This window comes from Oryzias latipes, chromosome 5 (genome assembly GCF_002234675.1).
Source record: "Oryzias latipes chromosome 5, ASM223467v1".
Lineage (NCBI taxonomy): Eukaryota > Metazoa > Chordata > Actinopteri > Beloniformes > Adrianichthyidae > Oryzias > Oryzias latipes.
The window spans coordinates 26,511,672-26,524,420 of NC_019863.2; the positions used below are offsets into that span (position 1 = coordinate 26,511,672).

The 12,749-nt window shown below is 38.6% G+C and overlaps 2 protein-coding genes across 2 annotated transcripts; one reads left to right on the top strand and one right to left on the bottom strand.

The window, feature by feature from the left end:
* Positions 1-3: 3 nt before the first annotated feature.
* Positions 4-6,292, bottom strand: traip (TRAF interacting protein). Its single transcript, XM_004069098.4, has 15 exons — positions 5,774-6,292; positions 5,624-5,681; positions 5,458-5,541; positions 5,299-5,338; positions 5,091-5,218; positions 4,911-5,005; positions 4,033-4,146; positions 3,303-3,390; positions 3,132-3,221; positions 2,962-3,050; positions 2,733-2,888; positions 2,609-2,654; positions 2,419-2,523; positions 2,293-2,343; positions 4-552 (listed from the first exon to the last, which is right to left on the bottom strand). Exons 1-15 carry the CDS (start codon positions 5,869-5,871, stop codon positions 445-447), a joined length of 1,350 nt encoding a protein of 449 aa, XP_004069146.1. The 5' UTR covers positions 5,872-6,292; the 3' UTR covers positions 4-444.
* A 365-nt stretch (positions 6,293-6,657) lies between these two features.
* mon1a (MON1 homolog A, secretory trafficking associated) lies at positions 6,658-12,634 on the top strand. Its single transcript, XM_004069100.4, has 6 exons — positions 6,658-6,879; positions 7,258-7,412; positions 8,983-9,357; positions 9,438-10,203; positions 11,378-11,525; positions 11,766-12,634. The coding sequence occupies exons 2-6, from the start codon at positions 7,286-7,288 to the stop codon at positions 11,904-11,906; spliced, it is 1,557 nt and encodes a 518-aa protein (XP_004069148.1). The 5' UTR covers positions 6,658-6,879; positions 7,258-7,285; the 3' UTR covers positions 11,907-12,634.
* Positions 12,635-12,749: the final 115 nt, after the last annotated feature.

Genomic DNA, 12,749 nt, shown 5'->3' on the forward strand with positions numbered 1-12,749 from the left:
ACCTTAATAAAAAAAACATTTTATTATTTGACTGGCTTATAACTGACAGAACAGTTAAAAGAAAAAGTACAAAGTCGTGTGGGTTAGTTAACATTAAGCAGGTAATGATTCATTGTTGATGACATAATTTAAAGAAAATATGCTAAAGAATTATGCAAGTAGGTTTTAACTAATAAAACACAAACTTTCACAAAACTATGAAACAAAGATCTAACCCAGACGCTTGTCGAGTCAGTTTCTGCAGCTAAACATACATAAAGACATAAAAAAAAAGGATGCTCGTCTGATTCGGCAATTTCACCTGAAAGGAAGCATTTATCGCATAGAGCGAAGGAGACTTTCTTATAAGTTAAAGGGGAAAGGTGGCACAACGGTTGCAAAACCAACTCTGTGAACCAAAGCGACAGTCATGCATCTTTGAAGGCTTCCAGCAACTGTGAGGATTTACTCCAGGAAGCTGTCCAGAGTCAGGCAGGGGGTCATCTTTGGAGTGGGGCGGCTCACCTTTTTCCTCTTGGCCTTATTTAGTGGTCGAATCTCCGATAGCACAGACTGGAAGGAAGGAACTGGTTAAGGAATTTTTTTGCTGATGCATTTTAAATGATCACATTATCAGACTTCCTGCCACTCATAACACCGTAAACCATTTTATAAAAAAATAAGAAAAGGCTGAACTTCATCAGTAAGTATGAAAATATTTGTATAATCAGTTTTTTTCCCATGCAAACCTTCAATCAATCATTAGTTCCCAGACTAAACACTTAATCCTTCATTTGTGAGTAATAACGATCATGTTTGGTTACATAACTGGCTCAACACTTCCAGTTATCCACATATGTTTAACTTGTAAAGAGAAAACTTCAAAGTGGTTTAATAAAACTAGAACCGTGTTTTGACTTTTTTTCTGCTTTCTTATGTTTATTTAAAAATCAGGATACCCATATTTAACAAAAAACTAATTGAATATAATGTGCAAAAGCGGGGATACATATCCTTTGTTTACAGGAAATGTATGTTATATTACCACAATTTCTCTTTTGGAGGCATTTCAATTTGCACAGAACTTCTGTTACATTTCAGCTTCATATTATGAGGAAAGGTACCGACACACTTCTGTCAAACCTTTGGTTCTTTAGACCTAAATTATCCCCAAGAGGGAAACTCAAAGGTTTTCAGTCAGAGTGGGCGTGGTCTCTGTTCATTTATATTTTGAAGTAGGGGACTTTAAAATAAACGATAAAATATTTCTCTGCACTCTGGTTTATAGTTTGCACTTTTTCTACAATGATGCTCTTTAAACCGGTTATAAATGTAGGACAACAAAAATGATGTATATTTTAATATAAATGTATTATAATCAAATTATAAATTCTTCCAAATGTTTTTTATCGCATTTAGCATGAATCGTTAAAAAATAAATGCCCATTTTATATTTAATTTTTACATTTTCAACATTTTTTTGTGTTATTTTTAAGTTTATAGATTGAAGAATCTCTGCTTGGTCTGCTTGTTAAAACAGATTTTGCTGAAACGTGAAGTTGAAATTATTTTATCCTTTTTTGAGCAGAGATGTTAAAAACAGCTTGTTTTAAGGTTTCTGAGTTTTAGAATGTGTAGAAAACAAACTAACATTTTGACAGCATGAGCACTTTAAAACCACTTGAAACCAAAACTCTGATAATTCAACAAGAAACAAACTGGAAACAGTGAGAAGTGCAGAAGCTCAAGTCGAATTCAGATTCATGCTTAACGAGTTAAGTGGAGGTTTAAGGGGAAAAAGTGTAAAACTTGAGAACTGCTTCACTAAAAAAGCTCAAACAAATCTCTGAACCTCCTACAGAGAATAAAACACTAACATAAAAATGTCCCTTTACTGTTCATAGACGCTGTAAATCAGAAGCCAACTTCAGTGTTGTGAACTTTTCAGTGCATCAATGTTGTTTTCACAAAGATGCAGGAATTGTGTTGTCAAGTTGATTGAGATTAGTGTGCTTTTGCCGTGCTTGAGGCATCAAATTGATGCTGTTTTTGAGTCGTCAGACTGACTGATGAGTTTTTTTATTGCTTCTGCAGATCATGTCAAATACAAATGCTGGACTTTTGTATTTTGCAGCCTCCTGAGCTCTCTCAGTCCAGAAGAACCATTTTTAGAGGTTAAAACTTGAAATATGCAGCAGCTTGAATGCAAACAAGTGGATCAGTTAAAATTCTCACACTTCAGAACCGAAACAAAAACAAGCCTGGATCATTCAAAGCACAAATACGAACACATATTTGAAGAGGAAAGGATACAGGCTGGAAGAATTTAGTTCTGCCACCGAGTCCATCATAACCCGTTCTGACCTGAAACAAACCAAAACATTTTTTCCCACCAACAATAACATAAGAAACCTGAATTTAGCAATATTTTGTACGTACTGCTCCTGGTTTCTGATGAGGGTCCAACATGCTACCAAAGGTCTTCTTTCGGAAAAGCAGGGAGTTCCTTAGGAACGGATCCATGGCTGGATCTTCATCACAAGTCTGAAGAAGACTCATATATATATCAGTGTAAAATTCACAATAAAGTAAAGAATGTTTAAATCTGTAACAGACTAGGATGGATCACCTTGCTCTTTGCTGCAGATTTATTGTAGGGTCTGGCAAAAGAAGTTCTGTGAAAAAAAGCATTTTCAAACCCTTTAGGTTCCTGAATCAGGAAAGGTGAAGCATTTTCCCTCAGAATAACTCACAAAGGTGGGTCAAGACTCATCCTCTTTGCTGTAACCTGCTTTGACCTCTTGACCATGTGCTCTGGGGTGCTGATGTCATAGGTAATGTTGAGATCCACGTCATCTCCATCGGGCGGCTGGTGGAAGCGAGGCTCCTTTAGATTCACTGGAGCTGGACTGAGGCGCAGGAACAATAAATGTTCATGCCAAGCAGCGATGTTTTTTTCAACAAAGCTGAAGAAGGACACACCTCTCAAAGACCAGCCTGCTGAGGGTTTCATTTGTCCTGGTGGGGGTGCTCAGGGTCTTCTGCAGAAAGTCCACTTTTTTCTTCAGACTCTGTGCAGAAGGAAAACTCAAATCAAAGCTGAAAGACTCTGATGTTTAGGAAAGCAGACGTCTTTGCTGATTTTTCCTTACAGAAATCTCTTTGTCGGCATTTGCCAGATCTGCCTGCAAAGATGTTACATCTTCCTTGGTCTGATGTAACTCCAGTGAAGTTTTCTGCAGCTAAAAATGACATAAAAACAAATAGACCAAAAGAAGCGCATATAATGTGACAGATTATATAAGAAATGTAATCTGCTGAACCTTGTTGTTAGAGGAGAGCACTTCTCTCTTCAGTTTCTCACACATGTCATTGGAAGACTTTAGGCTCCCTTTAAGGTTATCATACTCCCTGTAAAGGAAATCCAAAAGAATGTAATTATAAATATTTTACAGATATTAACTAGAGGAGATACTGAAACCCATTTCTCAACATTTCATGTCTCTTGTCAGATGAGTCTTTATGTAAATTCCTCAGGTAATAATATTTTACCACCATTAGAGACCAAAGGGGCTTTAATACCAACTTTAAAAACATATTTATTTTTTTACAATTTAAAAGCACAATGTAGCTATAAGGTTATTGACAAAAGAATTGAAATAAAATAAACAGTTGCAACGTCAAAACCAGTTTGGGCTTCAGCCAAATTAGCTCCCGACAACCAAAACCTTTCTTTATTTTTAAAAACAGGGAATGTGATACCGTTTTTTTTCTCATTAAGTTTTTTTAGCTTCATAAAAATTTTAAAGCTGATAAAAGAAGATGACATTTAGGGTTACTTTGTTGCTCCACAGTGAAAGTATTTTCTCTATGGAGGCCAGTGTAAATGTGTCGCATGCATTTCTGTTCAGCTTCATCTACTGTTAAACTGAGCTGATATCAAAGCAGCAAAACACGCAGCAGTTCTAACAAATGCTAATGTGATGGTTTTTTTAAAAAATGTTAAGGAAATTTAAGCAAGTACCAAGCAAAAGAAATCCCTCCAGCGCTTACTTTTTCAAAGAGATGCAATAAATGGAGAGCTGCTCCACTGCTGACTGGCTGACGCCCATGTCGGTGATCATGGACTCCACCTCTGCCCTCTGGCCCTGCAACAACACATCCAAGCTGGAAACACAGGAAATAAATCACTTTGCTGCACTTTTGCACAAAAATACATAAAAATAAAGTAAAATCTATGCTGAGGATTATGAAAATCACTTATCAGCCTAAATTATCTACCAACTTTTATTAAGATCAATGATCATTTTTGTAAACAGTGTTTATTAGGACTTTTCACACAAACTAAATTAGATGTTTCACAAGGTCAATCCCAGTGCCATCAAACCAAAAGTACCGATGTTCAGTTTTGCACATAAAAGATCTGCCTAGATTAAAAAAAAAAAAACAGGATCAAATCAATTATTAAGTGATAAAATTAATTAAAGCCACAGTAGTTGCAACGTGTTTCTGAAAATCTGACTGATGCTCCACTGAAATCTTTATTTGGCCTAAACTCACTTCTGTTTCCCACAAGAGAGGATACACACATTTTAGAATTAAAAATAAAACGTCATATGTTTTACATGTTTAAAACAAAAGCATCATTTTATTTAAATAGGAACTATCAAATAAAGAAAAATGTAAAAGATATACTGGTAATCAGGATTTAAATTACTACTTCAAAAAGCAAAAAAACACAACAAAGTCATAAATGATTCTTTGGTTTATTGTTTATGTCCATATCTTTGTTGCTGCTCTCCTATATTTAACAGTTTTTTGAGAATGTTTTGTGAGTACCATTGTTAATATTTTTTTTACTTATTTTTGCCATGTTATTAATCGCCTACATTTGTTTTTAAAAGTGGTCGAACTCATTGATCTACAGATACCTCTCAAAGGTTTTTAACTTGGTTCTCAGCCTCCGGGCCTCCTCCTTTGCAGCCTGAACTTCATTTTGCTGCATTTCCATATACGTCATCTGTTTCTGTTAGAGACCAAAACATCCCATCACAGTTACAGATCGAATCAGTGCGTGGCCATGAGATAAAACAGCTGAGATGAATACTTACTTTGAGAGCTGAACACAGCATATCCTTATCCCGGATCTCTTTCCGCATGTTGTCCAGGTCTCGTTTCTGCCTGTCCACGGTGTCTTTTAAGATGTCCATCGCTTTTTGTTTGTCCCGCCAGTCTTGCTCTACAAAAATGATCAAACAGATCACAAACCACCCCGTAGCCGTCCAGGCTTTTCTGGATCAGGGTCACCTGGTTTATTACCTTTGGAGCTTAGAAGGGCTCTCACTCGACCAAGTTCATTCTGCAAGGAGAAAAAAAAAGCATATTCCTTCAGATAGATTCCTTTTCATATGACTTGATGATATAGACGCAGCAGGAATCAGGTTTTTTTTTTTGGGGGGGGGGGCTACAGTTTGATACCTCAAGGCTCTCTGGGTCTAATGTGCTCTCTTCCTCTCCACCAATGTTAAAGAACAGCTTGCAGATGATGTGTCTGGTGCTGACCTAAACATATAAATCAAGACAATTGACATGCATTTTTTTCTGATTGGAAAGCAATCAGTGATGTACGGGGCTTTAAATGTACCTGTTTCCTGCACTGTGGACAGGTTTTCGTGGGCGCCGTCTGAAACCACTTAAGAACACTGCAGAGAGAGAAGGAGAGAAGCAGGGATATAGTTTCAAATCATTAACTTTATAACAGTTGCTGTTTATAAACAACCGGTTATGAAGTTACCATTCATAATGGAAAGTGTGTCCGCAGTGAATGGCGGCGACATCTCTGGAGTGATCGAAGAGATCCGAGCAAATTGTGCAAGATGCTCGTATAGGCATCCTGTCAACTAGGCACACGCTGACTTTAAGCTAACAATAAAGATCTGCATTCGGGTAAACAAATCCTTAAACAGAGCATTACACTCTTATTCACACTTCAACTACGTGTGATCATGAGGTTCCGTCTTTTGAGAACTGCAATTTGTGAAACTGGTCAGCAAAATAATAAGGCTAAAAGCTAAGCTAACAAACTAGCTGTTAGCCTTATCAAAAGGCTTAAAACTCACCGAACGGAGATTTTAAATTACTTTGTAACTCTGTTTGATTTCACCAAAAACTACCAATCCTATCCATCATACTTCATTTGGACTGCATCAACACGTAGGCGAGTTGGGATAACTAATACAAACAAATCTTCATTAATTGTCTTGTCTGTTTCCTCCATTGACTGTTTCCCCGCTGGAGATTCAAGCACAAGCCACGCCTCCACGTGGTGCGTTCAACTGCAATTGTATACTCAGAAATTCCTATTTCGACTTGGCACAATTAAAATAAGCCTGTCATTTGAATACATATTTTTATGTAATGTAAAAATTAAACATTCGTTTTAAAATTCATTTTCCGTAATCAAAAATTGAACTTAATTTCTACTCAGAACACATTACTTCCCAAGATAAGCAATGTAATCAAATAATAATCACTGCAAAGAGAAATAACGCTTATATGTTTAGTCAAAAATATTTTAACTGGCTGGGCTTGAACTAAAACCACAATGCACTGCGGTTATTCACCGTGGAAACGATATAAACCATCGCAATATGTTTTTGGGGTCTTAATATATATTTACTTCATTGACAACGTTTTACTTTCAGACATGCAAGTTCTAACAATCCAGACGCCAACTGCCGTCGCAAGTGCTTCGCTGTAAACTTCATTTCCCACAATTCCTACTTCCGCAATTTTGCTCGAAACGGTGCAAACCGGATGAAGTGGTCGCTTGGTCTAGTTAGCCTCAGCAAAAGTCACAAGGGAGCTTCGGGACAAACGTATCAGCAGTGGAAATGAAAGGTATGACGGTGGAAAAAGTTATCAGAAATTCTAAAGTAAATGAAACGATTAATTTAAACCACAGCCAGCAGGCTACCGCTGACTGTCTCTTGCTAAACTTAGCAAGAATCCGTGATTAAAACTTTGCTTTAGCTAATTTAGTATAGCTCTAAACTTTTATATTTACAAGGGATATATAATATTTTGAAGATATTTAAAATAACGTGAGTTAATTTCGTACATGTTGTTTAGAACATTAGTTTAAATTGAGCCCCCCCCGCAGTTTTACTGCAGAAATCAAAATAGGTGTGTGTCAGTGCGCACGCGCGTTTCTCATCAAAGCAATCTCACAAAACTGCTGACCTTTGGTCACACATCTCAGCGTGTTTTTCCTACCAGGAGCGTGGCTCTGCCCTAAGTAGCCGTGATGGATGGGGGCACCCAAGGAGCAGCAGCTGCTGCTTGGGAGAATGGAACACTGGCAGCTGTGGATCGCCTCCAGTCAGACAGGGCGGACAGTCCCACACCAGGACTGGTGGAAGGAACTGAACCAGGTAAGCAGGCACGTGATCTCCTCTGTACACAACTAATCCATGGGATAGTTGAACCAAAACATGCCTCAAAACCTTAACTTGTAAATTAAGCTCCAAATTGCAGTTCTTGAGTATTTGTTTATTTGAATTGTTGTAAATCAGTAGCAGATGAGAAAATGACATTTGAAAAAGATCATATTTGTTACGTAGAAAACACGCTGAAATCGCCACAAGCTCCATGCTTCTCTGCTCCATTCCAAGCATCCAAATTGTAGATGTCTAGATCCTTGTATGTCTTAGAGGCTGTAAGCTAGAGAGAGAATAAACAAAGGCATGATGGTAAATAAGTAGAGGATTACTCTGTGCCAACAGTCCTGCCTGCAACGAGTTTCTGATCAACTATTGCAGAAATTATGTCCGAGAAATAACAGTTTTTTTTTTTAAATTTTGCCTAAAAACAGCATAATTATAACTAAAAGACCACTGGGAACACTCTTAGAATAGATCAAAAGATGATTGGAGTGAGACTTTAACGTTATGGCGACCTCAGGAAAAGCACAACAATTATGTTTTTATGTATTATCAATTAAGTTATTTTCTTTATTACATCAGGTATTCAAGTATGAACAAAAAACAAACAACAACAGGAAAGTCCACAGGAATGCAATTAATAAAATTACTTTGAATAGTGAAAATCTATCTGGAACCCCTGTTTGAAAAGGAAGCTAAAAAAAAAGTTTAAGAACTCAAGTGCAAGCTCCAGAAACGAAAACTAAGAGGTGTATCGTTAGCAACGAGGAAGACCACAGGCTGAAAGTGAGAAGATCAGATAAATTGAACATTTTCTTCTATAGATTCTATTCAAAAGCAACCATAGCATCCTCAAGCCAAATAGACCTCCATTCCCCCCATAATTCATAGCATCGCTTCAGTTGTCTCATTTTCCACCTCGACCATGGATCTTTTTTAGTGTTAATCTTGATATGATCTATTTCTAACAACATCATAGGGTATTGGTGTCTCCTCCTTTATCTTGTTTATAAGTAGTAGTCTGAGGCAACTGGAGACACTGAACAAACAAGGCTGCATGTCAAGAGGGTGTTAATCCCAGAGCTCTGAAAGCCTTTGCTGGTAGGATTCTGCAGCGCCTCTTAGACTCAAGCCTGACCCAGATCATTTCAATGCTATGGAAGCCTATACTAATTGTTTAAGCAATTCAAACCATGTGACCCCAACGTCTAGAGTCTGTATAGGACTGTGAAACCAGTTTCCTGTGGTCTTTTAAGGAAGTGCAGCATTTGATGTGTCTTAGTTTGTGATGGGACTAAAAGGTAGGGGGTTGGTTTTCCTGTAACCTTTGTTGGTTTTAGTGTGAACACAAAAGAACAAAGTTTAAATCTACTTCATAATTGTTATATTTGATAATGAAAAATGCAAAATTAATCATTTTGCTTATGTACAAAATGTTAAGTACCAAAAATGAATTCATTTTAATTAAATGGCATAAAATACTTTTTGAGGTAGACCTAAATGATGGGTCAAAGGTTTAATGGTTAAGGATGAAGACTGATTGGTTATTTTGGTCTTCTAGGTGCTGGTCAGAGAAGTGCCATGTTCGTTCACGCGCAGTCCTTCGAGGATCTGAGCACCGAGGTTGAAGACAGGGAAGCTCAGCTGGGCAAATCGGAAGGGTGCGATGCCGAAGAATTCAATGTGCTGGTTGGGGAGAAACCTGCCCAAGAACCACGTAATAACTTCTCATCGGACAACAAGACAAAAGAGGAAGACATCTCCAGTGAGGCATGGCGCAGCCACAAAAAACACATTTTTGTGTTAAGTGAAGCTGGAAAGCCCATTTACACTCGCTATGGAACTGAGGAGGCTCTGTCTAGCACCATGGGGGTGATGATGGCTCTGGTGTCCTTTGTGGAGGCTGAGAAGAACATAATTCGCTCTATCCATGCAGGTCTGCGTGTATTTTCGTTGTGATTTGCCTGAAAACCTAAAAGTGTGTTTTATAAACGGTGTCCCTCATGTTTGTTGTAGATGGCTGTAAGGTGGTTTTTCTCACGAAGAGTCCTCTGGTCCTGGTGGGAGTCTCTAAGACCTGTCAGTCGGACAAAGAGCTGCTGCGGGAGCTGCATTATATTTATTACCAGATTGTCAGCCTGCTGACCCTCACCCAGCTCAACCACATTTTTCAGAACAAGCAGAACTATGACTTGCGCCGCCTGCTAGCCGGCTCCGAGTACCTCACAGACAACCTGCTGTTCCGTCTAGAGCGTGACCCAAGCTTGCTGCTCAGCGCCGTGACCTGTTTGCCTCTGGCCAGCTCCTTTAGGGATGTCGTTTCGTCAGGTCTGCAGGCAGCCAAAGCCAAAAACCTGGTGTTTTCCATCCTGCTGGCCGGTGACCGTCTGGTAACTCTAGTGAGGAAGAAGGACCAGTTCTTGCACCACATAGACTTGCACCTGGTCTTTAACCTGGTTGGGTCCTCCTCGTCGTTTCGAGAGGGCGAGGGCTGGACGCCGATTTGCCTTCCCAAATTCAACACTGCTGGCTTTTTTCACGCTCACATTTCTTACCTGCAGCCTGGATCTGAGCTCTGTCTCATCCTGGTTTCCACCGATAGGGAGGATTTTTTCAACATGTCTGAGTGCAAGCAGCGGTTCATGGAGAGGTTGAGCAAGCGCAGCGCATTCCAGGCCCTGAAGGAGGCGCTGAAGTGTCCCAGCTACTCCGTGGCTCAGGTTGGGATCCCAGAGCTCAGGCACTTCTTGTATAAATCAAAGAGCTCTGGGCTCTACACCAGGTAAGGGTCTCTGCATGAGTCATAGACTATGTCTGAATTCACTCACTACTCCTCAGTTAGTGCACTATATAGGGCTTGGAAGTCTTTGCAAAAAACAGTGTGCATTGATGCTCTCTATATTTGTCCGTATTGACCACAATGAATTGTGTTTAAATAATACGTTTTCATCATTAGAACACAGTAGATTCATTAACAGTCTTTGTGAAATGTTAATTTTATGTTTTTACTTTGGCAAATGGGTGAAGTTATATTTGGCATTTAAAAGAAAAGTATTGAGAATTTGTCCTACTTACATTAAAATCAAGGAGAATGGATCGTCCTGCAGTATATAGTCTTTTGGGGAATGATGGAGCAGTGAGGGAATTCAGACACAGCCATGAAGTCCCATTTTCTTCTAAACTTCAACATCGCTATTTATTTATTTTTACATCCATTTGTCATGGTACTTCTGTTCTCTTTGTATTTGATCTCAAATCAGATTTTCTGAAGGTGAAGTGATCAATTTAGTTTCATCAAGTTACTTTTGCTATGAGAAAACTTCTTTTCTGTGATTGTTTTTGCGGCACTTCAAATTTGGCCAAAAGTTGCAGCTGGTTGTGGTGGAATCCATTTATAGTGTGATGAGGCATCCTAGTGCTACGGCTGTCATAAACTACAAATGAGTGAATGACCTCTGTCATCATCTCAATGAAACCCATGCTTTTACTAAAATGTCTTTTTTTAACTTCAAGTTAAACACAAAATCAAGTAATGTTTAGATTATATTATTGTCTTCAACTCCTTAGACTATTTTAATACTAAATAGAGCAAATAAACTCTGGTGGTTAAACACAAAAGAATTCCTGCATGTTTAATTTCTCATGCAGTTTTATTACCCTGACTTTATAATACGTGGTTTAACATCAGCAGAGAGAAAGTTTATTATTTTTCAGGTGTGTAACTCACCCTTTTTTCTACTGCTAATCCTACAAATGTGTGTTTCTCAAAAATTCAGCAAAAAAGGAAAATGTTCAACTTTTTGTTTCAGGTTTTTGTTTTTTAGTTTTTACCAATCCAGGTGTAATTTTAATTTTTATCATGTAGGTTTTATTACGTTTGTATAATTAAACCAGGCGGCTCACATAAACAAAACTGATGTAAAAACAAACAAAAGCTTCTACTTTTCTTCTTTCAGTCCAGAATTCCCTACAGTGTACCAGACTGATGGAGAGCAGGAGAGACTGATGAGGTTGTACCAGGACCTTCACAGCGCTCTGCACCATCCAACCAGACCTCTTCGCACTTTCTACCGCTGTGGTGAAACCGAAAACATGCTGGCTCTGGTAAGACCTGGAAGCTTCTGGGATGAGATGCTTGAAAAAGTTGGCTTTAGTTTCAAAAGAACAATTTAAACAACTGTTATTTTAATGTAAAGAAAAGGCCTTTTGTCATGGATTCATAATGGGATCTTGTAATCCTTCCATTCATATTGGACTGATGTTTTGCGCTGTGCTGCAGTCATCAATAATGATATTTACAGGATGATCAGACTGTCTGTGTTTCTCCTCTTTCTGGGTTTGCAGGTGACCAGCGGCTTTGAGCTCTACCTCTGCTTCAGTCCGCTGGCCACCAAGGCCATGGCGGTCGCTGCAGTCAACAAGCTGCTGAAGTGGATCAGGAAAGAGGAAGATCGCCTCTTCATCCTGACTCCCCTTACATATTGAGACCAGAAGGTTCATGCAAAAATCCCAGAAGCCCCTGCTCTGGTATAAATGCAAGCTTACTGAGCTCCGCATCCCTTTATTCCTGCTAATTATCTCTGATCTCTGAGGGGAACTGAAGCAGCATTTTAGCTGGATATATTTTTATAACTTTTAATTTCTGTCATCCCAGGAGGAGCTCCTCAAAAACATTTGGCATTTCCATTCTGTTCAAGTTCTTAATAAAAAGGAGAATTTCTTTTATTTTAAATGCTATGAATTTAACTCTTAGATATTTAATGAAGGATCCATGAGAACAAGCACGCTGACGCTGCTGTGGATTGTAGTTTGTTGTTTTGATCTGCGGGGATCGGCCACGTTCCTGCCGTCTTATTGTGATTCGAAGAAACTTTGTCACTTTAACTCTATTTTCTCCTCTCCCCCAAAGGGCGCTCCATTAAGCAGACGTGAATATGTTTGTATTAGTTTTGTCATAGACTAATTCTAATGTAACTTCTTTATTTTCATGGTCAGTTGCATTTCTGAACATAAACCACAAAGTGACGCTTTTCTGTGTTTTCTCAAAATGTCACTGTGCTTCCTCTGGATTCTGCTTGTACTTTCAGGAATTCAGTGTTACTACATCTGCCTTCACATTTCATGCCTTAACTAACCGGTATCAAGCTGATATGAAGATTTATGGCAGCTATTCTGCAAAATAATTAAGTATAAATAAAAAAAGATCCAACTGATCTTGTGCAATGTCTGAGTGAAGTAATTCTTCAGGCTAAGAGGGCACATCAGGAAGAGCTGCACTCACAAACATGTGCTACCAAAACTTTTTTTTGGGGTATATTCTGTTTTCCT